Genomic DNA, 15941 nt, shown 5'->3' with positions numbered 1-15941 from the left:
TCTTCCTGTCTGCTGGTGTTGATTCTCTGTTGAAGAGGGCAGACCCCCCCCCCCCCTTTGCCACAGTTATGTAATCCCTCTTAATCTTTGTGTTCAAACAGGAATGTGCAGATTGAGTGAGACAGAAATGACAGCTGAGGCTTGACTGATGAGTTCACATACAAGCTTCAACAAAGACACACTTTAGTTTTTGTATTCACTCTATGGCCCACGGCTAATCGATAAATGCAGTTTTCCCATCAGGCAGGAAGTGCAGCCAACTGCAGAACATTTGATCCGTGTTAATGAAATTGAAGGCACCATCGTCCATATTTAAAAGCATCGCAGCCTCTTTAGGGCAGTCTGCAGGGACTTGACTTGGGACACCCAAAGGTCACAAAAGGTTCAAGTCCCGATCATACAGAATGTGGACAGGTAGCTGGAGAGGTGCCAGCTTTCCTCCTCCAGGCACCGCTCAGGTTTCCTTTAGCAAGGCACCAAAGCCCAACTGCTCCGGCGGCCCCCTCGCTCTCACACCTTTCAATTTAATGCAAGTAAGGGCTGCAGAATTTCCCCAAAAATCACATTTTGCAATAGCGATATGAACCACATTATTGAAGGGATTGATCACTTCTGCATCAGTACTGTCATTATTATTGAAAAATACCTTAAAGGGCCCAATTATACTTGTTTGGGGTTTCCCTTTCTATATACAATGTCATGTAGTGATGAACATGGGTCTGCAAAGGCTATAATAAATTAAAAAAACGTGTGAAGTTTGTATAATTTCAAACATTTCAATTAGTTGTGCAACCCTTAATGCAAGTTTGTGGAAGTGTTATCTAACGGTAAACACAAAGTGAAAATAATCAATAATTAAATCAAGTATTTCCTCTTCTTTTAATCTAAACTAGACAGTGCTATGTCTTAACGTTGCTTTTCCAGTGAGCCATGTGCGTTTCACAGACTGTAAGGTCAGGCCCCTCTGAGGGCTCGGCCAACTGACCCTACATTAGTCTCACATTCCTCCTCTCCCAATTATGTTCTTAGCAACTGCAGCGCCCGTTACATAATGTATTTTCCTGCTCCTTGCTGCCTAGGAAACCGTCCCTTTGATGGACGTACCCTTTGTGTGAGCTTGTTTGTCTCGGGGGCTCAGAGCTGCTTTGTCCTGAATGTCATCAACAGTCTGCCCCCCCCTCCCTGGGGAGCTGTACATGTGCCTGGTGTCCGCTCAGAACATTGTGTATGCATGTATATGAGACATGTGATGACTGGCTGCTAAAAGACCTGAGCAGAGAGGCAACAAATGTTCCTGCAGCGTTTTGTATCTGATTCTGCGTCTGCATTTAAACAAAGCTGTGGCTTAAAGGATCAGTTTGCATATTGTTAACCTTCACGTTTAATGTTCTAGTTTTGCCTTCATGAATACTGGTTATGTTCTAAATGAAGGAAGTGCAGACCTTTTGGCCAGTGATGTCAAATATGGCGTCACAAGAAGGAAAAAGTAACTAATAGCGATTTTTTGATTAATATTGCAATTGCAAGTGCACTGGTAACAACATTGTGGTGCATTGTGGGACATGTAGTTGATGGTGGTACTACTCTAAATTGGCGTAGAAGTATGTGATAACCAAATAACATCTTTGCAAAGCCTTGGATTTGACACGTATGCTTTCATTTTACAGTCATGACATGCAAACAGCATGGGAAAGCTATATATGCACACAGATAAGAACACCTTTTATAGTTTTATATATGGCGATGCACAGAGGACAGACAGTCAGACAGTCAGGAACAGGAAGCTGCAGTTGCTGAAAGAGATAAGAAGTCTGGGTGTTGTAATATTTGTGAGGAAGTTAATTCTAACTTTGTACACCTGTTCTGATAACCGATCCCTTTTGTGTTTGTCAAACGTAATGAGATAAAGAGATTAAACATAACTTCACTAAATGATTGATTTATCCTCAGCTTCCTGTTAAGCTTGTGTCGCTGGGCCATGATCGATATTGTGTAGAGTTAATGAAGTATTGTATTAGAGAGCCACCCCTTGCATGTAATGAGTGTAATGACAAATGAAGTCAGGCATTATGATGACAGAAAATACCGTAGTGACTTACTGGAATTCATTTCTACGAGGAAAACTCATTGTTACTTTTAGTCTAACGTAGGGCTGCTCAATTAATAGTATTTTAATCGCAATTACGATTATGGCTTGCAACGATTACGAAAAAAACGTAATCGAAATGAAACGATTATTTTTTTATTTTTTTATATTTGGGTATTAGGGTAATCAACTGTTAAAAACATACTGTTAAAAACACATTTTCTCCAATAAATGCATGTTTTCAAAGTAAATGGATAAAGTTTTTAATAATCGTGATATCAATTATTGACCCAAATAATCGAGATTATGATTTTTGCCATAATCGAGCAGCCCTACTCTAACGTCATTTGAATCAAACAGAGCAGCTTGGATCTATGTCTCTGATACTCAGTGCCATAAATAATATCTTTGTAATACATTTTCTATTTGTTGATGATTATAATAATAACAGTAGAGTTGTGCTGAATGATTTCCGGTGGTGGAAGAAGTACTCACATTTTATACATAGTTTATACATTTATTTTATACACAGATTTTATACATATTTACATCCCTATGCCACACTTGCACTTTTATTGGCTAGCGCTACAGCACATTGTACGTGATAGGCTAAGGGGCGGGACATCTCTAAGCTGGTTGACCAATCACAACAGAGCCGGCCAGCTAACCAATCAGAGCGGACTGGGCTCTGGTTTCAGACAGAGGGTGAAAAGAGGTACTGCAGCAGTATGAGAAAAATAAAGAGCTTTTTGAACATTAAAGCAAGGAGACATGAAGTAGAGACACTACATACTGATATACACCTGAACATCAGCAGGAGAGGACTCTTTAAAGTAGAGACACTACATACTGATATGAACCTGAACATCAGCAGGAGAGGACTCTTTAAAGTAGAGACACTACATACTGATATACACCTGAACATCAGCAGGAGAGGACTCTTTAAAGTAGAGACACTACATACTGATATACACCTGAACATCAGCAGGAGAGGACTCTTTAAAGTAGAGACACTACATACTGATATACACCTGAACATCAGCAGGAGAGGACTCTTTAAAGTAGAGACACTACATACTGATATACACCTGAACATCAGCAGGAGAGGACTCTTTAAAGTAGAGACACTACATACTGATATACACCTGAACATCAGCAGGAGAGGACTCTTTAAAGTAGAGACACTACATACTGATATACACCTGAACATCAGCAGGAGAGGACTCTTTAAAGTAGAGACACTACATACTGATATACACCTGAACATCAGCAGGAGAGGACTCTTTAAAGTAGAGACACTACATACTGATATACACCTGAACATCAGCAGGAGAGGACTCTTTAAAGTAGAGACACTACATACTGATATACACCTGAACATCAGCAGGAGAGGACTCTTTAAAGTAAAGACACTACATACTGATATACACCTGAACTGAACATCAGCAGAATCTGTCCTCTTTAGGAGTACTAACCCTTTTTAGAATGATATACAAATATGGAGTTCATTTTAATAAATTTATTTTTGTATTTATAGTTTGTATTAGCTATTAATCTGAATATGTATAAGTAACTAAAGCTGTCAGATAAATGTAGTGAAGTAAAAAAATACAATATTGGCTTTTATCACTCTATGCTACTTTCAAATGTAGTGTGGAAATAGCATAGAGTGATAACACTCAGTTCAAGTAGCTCAAAATGGCCTTTAAGTTAAACAGTTATGATACATTTACTCCATTACGTTCAACAACAGGTGATTTCCTGGCCTGTCCTTGTCTCACTCGGCTCTACAGTGAGACTTAAGTTCAAGGCTGCAGGCTGTGTTTGTTGACTCTGCATTGAGCCTGATGACTGATATCAGTGATGCAGATCAGAGAGGGACGCTTCCACAGCATGGACCCTGTAAAGGAAGGTCTTGGAGGTCCAAAGTCCTGAAGGAATAGACCACAGACCACTTCTTTATCTTTATTTGGCAACATGCTTTTGTCTTATAGCTGTGAAAGTGAAAAAAGACATGGTAACGCACAATAGCGATGGGGATGGATTGCTTTTTTTAATTCATCATAGTATACATAGTTTTTTACTGTAATAGCGGTGTATATTTCATAACTTTTTTTGCTCCGTTTCATCACATTACAAGTCAGGTAACTGGTGTTTTTATCCAAATTGGCTTACATACACTTCCTACTGCAGCGTTCTGGGGTTAAGTTAACTAACCCAAAGACACTTAGTATTCATATAGACTGTAGGAGGTGAGGATCGAACTAGAGATGTCCCGATCCGTTCACGTGATCGGGAATCGGAGCCGATCACGTGATTTTCAAAAGATCGGAATCGGGAGAAAAACATCAGGGATCGGGATTTTAAAAAAAAAAAAAAAAAAAATTTTTTTATTCAATGTTAGAAAACAAAATTGACCATGTTCAAGTCTTAAAGTCATCCTGAGGCCTTAGATTGGGTTTCAAATTACACAACATCATGTATGTGTTGCTTCTTTGGGGCTTGTTTTCATAGACCTGGTTGCTTATTTCTCTCAAATCTGGCAGCAGAGTGGGCAGGGCGCAGTGTCTAATTGTAGCAGTAAGCTAACGAGTACTGATAAGTTTTATTTTGTTTTGATCCAATGCTGCACAACTGAACTGATCCAATGCTGCTGTGAAAAAAAGAAGCTATGTCCATGTTGGATAGAATATCCAATTTAAATAAAAAAATAACCTTAAGGGACAACTTTTTTTCTCTTAATGCATTGCTTAAAGATCGGATCGGGAAAAATCGGTATCGGAAAATTGTGAAAATCAAATGATCGGAATCGGATCGGGAGCAAAAAAAGGTGATCGGGACATCCCTAGATCGAACCACTGAACAACAGATTGATAGACTCCTCTTTAGTGGCCATGTATGCTTCTATTGGAATATACAGATGGAGGCGATTGTATTTAATCATATTAATGCAAAAAATCCCCTTGTTTGTATCTATGAAGGTAAATATTCAAATAGCATGAAAGGTGCCCAAATTAAGTATTCCTCGACAAAACAAGAGACAGGAGGGACGTTTTGTGTCCACTGTATGTGAGGAACCATTTAGTGGATGCTATTAGGTGGTGTTAGACATGGTGTACTCCATTGTTTAACACCAGGAGAGCATTCATCATTATAGTGGCTTCCATCCATCAGGTTATCTAAGTGTCCTTTTTACCATGCTGCCTTTGTCTCTCTGGGCCATCAGTCAAACTACTACACACCTTTTCAAGGCTATCAGTTTGAAGGCCTTTTGCTTTCTGCACAATCTCCTGTCTGGTTTACGGCCAGAACAGTAGCTTCTCTTTGTGTTCGCGTGAGCCAATTCAAGGCCAGTGCCTGAAATGCTTCAGTCTTATCTGCTATCAATACAAAAGCTTTTACACATCTGAGGCCAGATCCACATTAGGGCGACCTTACCAGCATATTAAGTTGCTATTGAACCGTTTTCAAGGACACTTGGCAGAGCAATATCTAGATTATTACTTTCCAGTTCTGTGATAGTGGGAGTAGCTGAGGCCTGAGCTTAAGGGGAGTGAAGCTTTGACCATGTTGCAATATGTCGATCTGCAGGTTTCTCCACATTTTCACATTCTGCTTTCAGACACAACAACACAGTGATACTGTTCATCTCAAACCAAATGTGTCTTTTATTATTGCAATTATATTTCTTGGTATTTAACCATTTAAAATTGTTTAATGAATACTACAATCATTTTTGCTTAGGTATAAATAGGGCTGAACAATTAATCAAAGTGTTATCACAATATGAACTAGTTAAAAGGGAGGCGTGTGGCGCAGTGGGCTAGTGCGTTGGTGTTGGGATCAGGGGAGCACAGGTTCAAACCCCACTGCAGTCAGCATGTCGTTGTGTCCTTGAGACACTTCACCCCAAACTGCTCCTGTGGGGATTGCCCACAGTATTGAGTATGTACGTCATGTGACATGTATCTAATGTAATGTTAAATATTAGGGATGTCCCGATCACCTTTTTTTGCTCCCGATCCGATTCCGATCATTTGATTTTGACAATTTGCCGATACCGATTTTTCCCGATCCGATCTTTATGAAATGCATTAAGAGAAAAAAAAGAAAAAAAGCATTCAAGTTGTCCCTTAAGGTTATTTCTTTATTTAAATTGGATATTCTATCCAACATGGATATAGCTTCTTTCTTTCACAGCAGCATTGGATCAGTTCAGTTGTGCAGCATTGGATCAAAACAAAATAAAGCTTTCAGTACTCGTTAGCTTACTGCTACAATTAGACACTGCGCCCTGCCCACTCTGTTGCCAGATTTGAGAGAAATAAGCAACCAGGTCTATGAAAACAAGCCCCAAAGAAATAACACATACATGATGTTGTGTAATTTGAAACCAAAACTAAGGCCTCAGGATGACTGTAAGACTTGAACATGGTCTTTTTTGTTTTGTAACATTGAATACAAAATTTTAAAAAAAAAATTTAAAAAAAAAAATCCCGATCCCCGATTTTTTTCTCCCGATTCCAATCTTTTGAAAATCACGTGATCGGCTCCGATCCCCGATCACGTGATCGGATCGGGACATCTCTATTAAATATCCAAATCACATTAAGCACAATGTTTCTTACAAAGAGATAGATTTGAAAGGGGGAGATAGGAGGGGGTTGACGCACATAAAGAGACCGACGCCTGATTCAAATCTGGGTCTGCCGCAGTGAGGACTGAGCTCCAGGACATTGAAACCATTTTCTTTTATAAAGTCAATAAAACAGCCAAAACAGTTCAGAAAAAGACTTCCCAGTACTGTTATGTCGACAGAAAAATAAACTCTATATAATAAAGTTGTATTACAAACAACTTGTAATGGTATTGAACTATACTTTTTTTTTTTTTTTTCATTAAATGAATCTCAGAGTTATCCCAAAAGCTTAGTTTCAATCAGTTCCACACCAATTCTAATGTCGTTGTTCTTCTTCTCCTCAGAGATGCTGCAGTTCGTCAGCAACCAGGTGGGGGATTTCCCCGATCTGTTTGAGGATCAGATGGCCTCAGCAGGCTCAGGACAGAGTGGGGGGGCCAACACGGCTCCACGACCTGCCGTTCAAACCCCACAAACCCCCCAAACTCCTCCAACTCCTCAAACTCCTCCAACTCCTCAGATTCAACAGACTCCCTCCCCTGTGGTCTACCAGACCTCCACAGTTGGCCTCGCCCCCTCCCAGACTCTCTCTCCTCAGTATCTCCCCCTCACCCCTCCCCTCACCCCCGTACAGATCCCCTCCCCCCCAAGCGTCCCCTCTGTGCAGGTACAGGTGACCCGCACCCCCCCTCTCCTCCAGCCACGCCCTCAGATGGTTCAGCCCATCCAGCCTCAGCCCCTACAGACAGCGCAGCCGACCATCCAGGTAACAACTGTCAGTACTCTCATTTTTTCATTCATTCATTCATTTATTCGTTTTTATGAATTTTTTCCTTTAATTATTTAAGTTTTCTGGTTTTATTTATTTATTCCGTTATTTGTTTTTATTTATCAATGCATTTAATTATTTTTCATTCATTAATTTATTTGTTTTTATTATTTGTATCCTTTATTTGTTCAAGCTTTCTTTTATTTTTATTTTTATTATTTATTTATTTATTTATTTATTTATTTATATTATTTATTTATTTATCTATTTATCTATTTATTTTTTGACTCATTTATTCGTTATTATTAATTGATTATTATTTTATTATATAGTTTTTATTATATATTTATTCTCTATGTGTGAATATGTTTGTACACGTTGCTGAAACTGACAGTTAAAAAATGACATGGGTTATAACTCAGGCAAACTGCTGCTTATTCCCCCAGGGTGCGTTAGTTTTACTCACTGTTATGTAGCGAGCTGAAAGATGTTTTTTGGATCGATGCGTGGGTTTATATAAAGTGCTGCTGTGATAGATCAGTGCTGTAGTTATGAGTCAGCCTGTCTCTCCAGCTGTGATTTGACTGTCTGTCTTGGAGACGATGTGTTGTTCTTTGTCATTGTGCCAACCGCACTAAAAAGGCTTCTGCTGACGGGAGGAAAACGCTGAGTTCTAACACCAGTAATATATACTATCCTGCATACTTAGAAACAGCCTCAGCAGAACTGCAGTCAGCCTGACAAATAAAGTGTATAGCTTCTTTCAGGCACAAAGTCATTCAAGAAGCTTCACTTAGGCATGAACACTTGGAACAAATGAAACGGAACAAGACAAGTCATTCATTGTTAATGCGATTTTCTTTCTATTTCTGAAATAGTTTATTTCTTGTGTCTTAGTTTCTCTTATGTACATTGCCTTGTGTTTTTGATGCTGCTGCAACGAAAAACATTTCCCAAATTGGGATCAATAAAGTCTATCTATCTAAAATGGAAGACGGTGGTTTAAAATCAACATTGGAAATACATTGAAATGTTTAAATGATCTGAGATTAACTTTACTACAAATCTGCGGCGCATAGAGACTACCTAAGGTCAACAAATAAATCCAGATGAACTTCCTTGTGATGCAGCAACATTGAATAACTTTTGATATGAAATTGCATCTTGACATTAATTGTTTTTTGTGCTTCAATGCAGATGCACACCCAGGGGATCCAGATGCAGACGCAGAGCTTCCCGGTGCACACGTTGGTTCAGACCCACAGCCAGACGCCGCTGCCCATCCAGACCCAGGCTCAAACCGTGATGATCGCCTCCAACGGCGGACAGTCGCGCTTCATCCAGAGCCCCGTCATCTGCCACCAGAGCCATAACACTAGTTTCCAAGGTGACAAAAAACGAGATAAGGAGGGTGGTGAACCTGCAAAATAGTTTTCAGTAAAGTTAGGGTTAATAAAGAAGGGTTGACGTGTTTTTGTAGACGGACCTAGGAGATGGCACCCTCTACTTGGGGAAAGCATCGCTGTATCAGTCCTTGTGTATACCAGACGGCGTTTTGTCATCGCCAAGTTCACTCCACCTTTTGGGAGATAACAACAGAAGATCCCGTAGATGTCAAGTACATTTGACAATGACATCTTATGAGAAATGTCATCATAGTATTCTGCGACCAATCTACTCATAAATTAGGACTAAGACATTAAAGTTAAAGCATTTCGACTGGATGGATTTTTATTTTGAACAGTATTTCCTCTCTCTCTCTTTTGATTCCAAACCTTAATCTCTGGCTCTACCGTATTTTTCCATCTGTGTCTTAAAGTCCCATATTTTCTGATGTAAAAACAAATTGCTGCCTAGTAAGCTGGTTCGACTCCCGAGCCGGCTGAATATTTCAGGCGATGTCCTCCCCCCTCTATCTCCCCCTTTCACTCTCAGATCTCAAAAAAGGCCCTCTGGCCCCGAAACGTCCTTAAAAAAAAATTGCTTTGACATCTTTAGGGTCTTCTGCTTTGTATCCCTCAGAAGGGGACATCCTGGCGATGAACCGATGCCAGTCTGGTCTGTATGGTAGGCATTACGGTAAGAGTGTAAAAACTGAGTGCAAACAATAAAAGCCACCTTCCATAAATCAGTCAGTATGTCAGTTATAAATAAACAATATATGTATAAGAACAATAGTTTTCAATTATGTGAATAATGAAGGAATCTTATTTATAAAAAAAGACATTTCCCAATCTGACTTCAAAATGACAGTTAACCTATAAGTTCACTATAATTATCATGCTGGTATGATCATAAACATCATAGTGTTAAATCAAACCGTTTTGTTATTTCCCTGAAGATATGGAGAGATACGCAATATTATGTTTTTTCTTAGAATCTGCAGAGTATTTTTGAATAATCTATTTTCCCATTTCCAGTCCTCCAACCACAGATGCAGAGCATAATGACATCACCACAGCTCCAACCAATGACCATTCAGCACCAGCGCGTCCTGACCCCGACCTGTCAGACCATCCAGACGCTCTCCGGTGCGCCCACCACAGTGCACGCCATGCAGCAGCTACCTGTGAGTATCACCACTGAATTTAGAATCAGTGTTCACCTTTAGGAAATGAGGCAATATGGTGGGTTTTTTAGCTGATGTTTGGTTATAAAAGATCAATATTTCTAACTATCTTTCCCTTGTTAGAGCAAAAGATATCTCATACACAAATCATTGTTGCTGTGTAGAGGCACAGGAGACCTTAGTGCCAATGTTTTGACCTTTTAAACATCTTGTATACAAATATAAATACCTTGCATTGACATTTGCACGTCGTCATTCCAACGTATTACATACAGAAGGATGAGTGAGGCAGTGATATTCATATAATGAGCGCTTTGAGCACCAGGAAAAGCTCTATATAAATAACATGTATTATTATTATTATCATGTTTCAAAGCCCTAAATGGGCTGGCTCCGGCTTATATCAGAATCAGAATATCTTTATTGGTCCCACAGAGGGGACATTTGCATCGTTACAGCAGGAAAGAGCCACAGACAGCTTAATGTTACCTATGTTAAGAAAAAAGTACTAAGTTATGATATAGTAAAAATATAATATGAAAAATAAAACCCGCATTATCCCTTACTTTATCATTGTACCATGATTTCCATGTGTTTCCCTCAGGTTCTGATGCAGCAGCCTCAGATCCTGAAGACGGACTCTCTGGTTCTGACGACACTGAAACCAGACGGCACGCAGGTTCTGTCGACCATGCAGAGCCCGGGGATCACAACCCTGACCACGCCCATGCAGAACACCGCTCTGCAAGTCCCGGTACGCAGACACAGCATTCATGTTTGATGTTATTAGCAAAGGTGGAAGAGGGACTAGATCCTCAACAAAGCCAAAAGTAGAAACACTTAATGCTCCAATATGCAGTTTGATCACATTTTCAGAAGACACATTATAAATTCATAAAAGAACCAAACTTCATTTAGTATGTGCTCCAATCACTCTATCACAGAACAATAAGAGTTGTAGGAATTATTGAAAAGTCAAGACTGTTATGAAATACAAGTGTATTTAAACTTTTGACGACAAATGTCCTGAATTCAAAATGTTATGTAGAAGTGCAGAGGTATATTTAGCTAAATGTACTCAAAACTACTCATTATGACTAATTGGTCTTTTATTACAGTACTATATTATTATAGAATTTATGTGTAAAAAGTAGGCAGTAACTTTGTGTTAAAAGTGCAAAAAGCTTGATATATGCCTCTGAAATGTAGTGGGGTAGAAGTATAGAGTAGCATACAATAGAAACAGACAAGTAAAGTGCAATTGTGTTTTTACTAGGGCTGTCAAATCAGATTAATCACAGTTTAAACATTAATTAATCATGATTAATCAACGTTTGAACTATGTCCAAAATATGCCATTTCTTTATGTATATTGTTGTGGGAATGGAAAGATAAATGAAAGAAGGCGGATATATCCATTTAACATACATACAGTATGTATGTTTATTATAACATTGTTCTGTGTGTCAAAATGAAAGACAGCCCACACACCTATCAATCATCAAACCGTGGGGTCTTATTTGTTGTATCGATGTATATAGAGATGTACTACAGCAAAAGTATTCTCCGTCGGGACTTCCTGCAACAACAACACCACACCGTTATCTTGATTCTGATTGGCCAGAAGACATTATCAAAGATGTTTTATTGAGAAGACGATCACTACGTGATAAAAGTTTTAAAAACCGTTTCTGGTCTTCGGTATTTCCAGATAAGTGACTACTGAAATCAATCTTACTAACTGCTGTCTGTGTGATTTACTCCGCGAGTTGGCGGACTTTATTTAGCTAACTTTAACATCATTTTTCATGGTGGGGCTAAGCCATTTCTTGGTATGGGTGTAGCCTACCCAGCCATACCCTGGCGCTGCCGCTGGTGGGATGTATGGGGCGAGCCATTCTGCACATGCGTTATATGCGTAAAATATTTTAACGCAATTCATTCAAAAAATTAATTACCGCCGTTAACGCGATAATTTTGACAGCATTAGTAAAAAGTACAGTACTTTGTAATTGTACTTGCATCCCACCACTGATATTTGAGGGTTGAAAACACAGTTTCCGTCCCACACTGAAAACTAACGTACTGCTCTTGATTTTCCCCAGACGCTGATGAGCAGCAACATCCTGACCACCGTCCCCGTCATGATGAGCGGAGACAAGCTGCCAATCAAACAGCTGCAGCCAGGCTCCGCCCACAGCAACACGGGAGCCAGAACCATGATGGATCAGAGCCAGATGATGGGGGGGATGATCGGCCCGGGGGGGGTGGTGAAGGAGGGAGAGAGGAGGACGACTCACAACATCATCGAGAAGAGATACCGCTCCTCCATCAACGACAAGATCCTGGAGCTCAGGGACCTTGTCATGGGAAACGATGCCAAGGTGGGTCTCTTAAAGGTAGCTATGAAGCTTTTTCATATCTCTTATACATCAACATGTGTCCCCTCTTCTCCATGTCTCTTATACATCAACATGTGTCCCCTCTTCTCCATGTCTCTTCTACATCAACATGTGTCCCCTCTTCTCCATGTCTCTTATACATCAACATGTGTCCCCTCTTCTCCATGTCTCTTCTACATCAACATGTGTCCCCTCTTCTCCATGTCTCTTATACATCAACATGTGTCCCCTCTTCTCCATGTCTCTTATACATCAACATGTGTCCCCTCTTCTCCATGTCTCTTATACATCAACATGTGTCCCCTCTTCTCCATGTCTCTTCTACATCAACATGTGTCCCCTCTTCTCCATGTCTCTTATACATCAACATGTGTCCCCTCTTCTCCATGTCTCTTCTACATCAACATGTGTCCCCTCTTCTTCATGTCTCTTCTACATCAACATGTGTCCCCCCTTCTTCATGTCTCTTCTACATCAACATGTGTCCCCTCTTCTTCATGTCTCTTCTACATCAACATGTGTCCCCTCTTCTTCATGTCTCTTCTACATCAACATGTGTCCCCTCTTCTTCATGTCTCCTCTACATCAACATGTGTCCCCTCTTCTTCATGTCTCCTCTACATCAACATGTGTCCCCTCTTCTTCACGTCTCTTCTACATCAACATGTGTCCCCTCTTCTTCATGTCTCTTCTACATCAACATGTGTCCCCTCTTCTTCATGTCTCTTCTACATCAACGTGTGTCCCCTCTTCTTCATGTCTCTTCTACATCAACGTGTGTCCCCTCTTCTTCATGTCTCTTCTACATCAACGTGTGTCCCCTCTTCTTCATGTCTCTTCTACATCAACATGTGTCCCCTCTTCTCCATGTCTCTTCTACATCAACATGTGTCCCCTCTTCCTCATTTCTCTTCTACATCAACATGTGTCCCCTCTTCTTCATGTCTCTTCTACATCAACATGTGTCCCCTCTTCTTCATGTCTCTTCTACATCAACATGTGTCCCCTCTTCTTCATGTCTCTTCTACATCAACATGTGTCCCCTCTTCTCCATGTCTCTTCTACATCAACATGTGTCCCCTCTTCTTCATGTCTCTTCTACATCAACATGTGTCCCCTCTTCTTCATGTCTCTTCTACATCAACATGTGTCCCCTCTGTGTAAAGAGACTCTGAAAGTTTCAGGAACAAACATTCTCTCTCTTTTTGATCCATTTCTATAAAAACCTGTCTGAAAATGAGCTGATCAGATTTTGCCCACTTTATGATGTCATAACGATGTGTTGTCTTGTGTAACCATTAGCCAATCAGCAACCAAGGTAAACCCCCCCCCCCCCACCTTATCACCTGAATCTCCTCCTAGAGCACCATTGAGTTCTTTGTAACCAAATGTCTCTCAGAGTGGCTCGGGGAGGGGCTTTTTATTTTCATCTACAGTAACAGACAGAGAATCAGCACTTTTGAAACAGGGCTGAAACAGAGGGGATTATGGGTAATGCTGCAATGATCTGTTTGGTGTTTCAGCCAATCAGAGACAGGCTCTGGATATATCTGAGACCTGTAATATATTGATGAATAACAGTCTAATAGGGGACCTTTAATACCAGTAGTGTGGCATTTAAAGGCCTTTCATCATTATTACATTTAATAAATATATCAAGCAAATGTAACATTAATTGTTTTAGTGTTTATTAAATGTTTCAAATAATCCACTGAATTCTCCAATTAATCCCAACATCCTGTTATGCCCTGTTTCCCAGATGCACAAATCAGGAGTGCTGAAGAAGGCCATCGACTACATCAGATACCTGCAGTCGTCCAATCAGAAGCTGCGGCAGGAGAACATGGCGCTAAAGATGGGCAACCAGAAGAACAGTGAGTGATTTACAAAGTGAATGTTTAGAAGTGGAGTGTGATCTGTAGGGATGTCATTGAGTCTCTCTCTCTCTCCCTCTCTCTCTCTCTCTCTCTCTCTCTCTCTCTCCCTCTCTCTCTCTCTCTCTCTTTATCTCAGAAACAGTGATTCGCTCGGAAGATGTGGAGATGAAGGAGGAGATCGTGATGATGTCTCCTCCGGCCTCGGACTCTGGTTCTGGTTCTCCTTCCCAGTTCTCTCCCTACTGTGTGGACTCAGAGCCCGGCAGCCCCCTGCTGGACCACGACCAGGTAACACACCTTAGCTTTAGAGTTGTGGTAGAACAAAATCTTGCTTGTGTCTCTCAAATCAGGATACCAAATAGCATGGCTTTAATGAAGTGTCCATGAAAACACAGACCCAGAATACCTTTTTAAGTTATTTCTAAATTGGCAATATCCTCCTTGTATTGATCTGAGTCTTGACATTCAAATAACTGTAATGTTAGCTGTAATAGTGACCAGTGCTATAATAAAAAAATTAAAAAGAATAATAGATAATTAAAACTAATAATAAAAAAAGTTAGAAAATGTGATGTAAAATAACAATGAAATAAACAAGAGGGGGAAAAAAAGAAAAATATTATTATTATAAAATACATTATTTATTCTAATTATTCTATTTATTTAATGATAACATGTTTATTTCGTATAGCACCTTTCACAGAAATAGAATTCACAAAGTGCTTCACAAGAAAGAACAAAAGTTGAACTTAAGAGCACAGAAACATGAATACAATAACCACATGAGGCAGAAATGTTAGGTCAACATAAAAACAAAACACAGACCACGTGGAGTCCTGAAAGGAACAAACATAAGAACAGAACACATCACACACATCTCAAGTATACAAAAAAAAGCCAATGTAAAAAGTCATTTGAAAGTATAATTACTCATTATCGTTAACCTGTTCTTTCCCAGTTGAAGAGTGAGCCAGACTCTCCCTCCTCGGTGGGCGTGATGGACGGCTCTCGTCTCCTTCTCTGCGCTCTCACCTTCTTCTGCCTCTCTCTGAACCCTCTGCCCTCCATGTTGGGCTCCGAGGCCTCGGGGAGTCCCGGCCTCTCTCCGGGCCACGGGCCGTCCAGAACGCTCGTCTGGTGGTTCCCCAGTCCCACTCAGGACTTTGGTGAGTAATCGGTGGTCCGGTAGTTTGTTTCGAGGTTCATGGCAAAATCTAAGACGTGTTGGAACATGTGCTAAAAGTCTTTTTCAGCTCATATTAAATATCAAACACAGAAAATATAACAATATAACACATGTTGATGTCTCTTCTATATCAACATGTGTCCCCTCTTCTTCATGTCTCTTCTACATCAACATGTGTCCCCTCTTCTTCATGTCTCTTCTACATCAACATGTGTCCCCTCTTCTCCATGTCTCTTCTACATCAACATGTGTCCCCCCTTCTTCATGTCTCTTCTACATCAACATGTGTCCCCTCTTCTTCATGTCTCTTCTACATCAACATGTGTCCCCTCTTCTTCCTGTCTCTTCTACATCAACATGTGTCCCCTCTGTGGAAAGAGACTCTGAAAGTTCCAGGAACAAAGATTCTCTCT

At 40.2% G+C, this 15941-nt stretch overlaps 1 protein-coding gene across 8 annotated transcripts in view; it reads left to right on the top strand.

The window, feature by feature from the left end:
- srebf2 (sterol regulatory element binding transcription factor 2) overlaps window positions 1–15941 on the top strand; it is a 37741-nt gene that overhangs the window by 2648 nt on the left and 19152 nt on the right. Inside the window, exons 2-10 of one of the 8 annotated variants that reach the window (XM_079642570.1) lie at window positions 7070–7491; window positions 8692–8881; window positions 9517–9573; window positions 9915–10063; window positions 10668–10817; window positions 12169–12462; window positions 14225–14339; window positions 14479–14630; window positions 15301–15508. In XM_079642570.1, the coding sequence (XP_079498696.1) occupies window positions 7070–7491; window positions 8692–8881; window positions 9517–9573; window positions 9915–10063; window positions 10668–10817; window positions 12169–12462; window positions 14225–14339; window positions 14479–14630; window positions 15301–15508 (1737 nt within the window). Of the gene's footprint in view, window positions 1–7069; window positions 7501–8691; window positions 8882–9516; window positions 9574–9914; window positions 10064–10667; window positions 10818–12168; window positions 12463–14224; window positions 14340–14478; window positions 14631–15300; window positions 15509–15941 lie in introns of all 8 variants that reach the window. The other 7 variants (XM_079642569.1, XM_079642571.1, XM_079642568.1 and 4 more) reach the window with 7 other exon arrangements.

This window comes from Notothenia rossii (genome assembly GCF_949606895.1).
Source record: "Notothenia rossii genome assembly, chromosome: 8".
NCBI lineage: Eukaryota > Metazoa > Chordata > Actinopteri > Perciformes > Nototheniidae > Notothenia > Notothenia rossii.
This window is presented reverse-complemented; position numbering and strand designations above follow the sequence as displayed.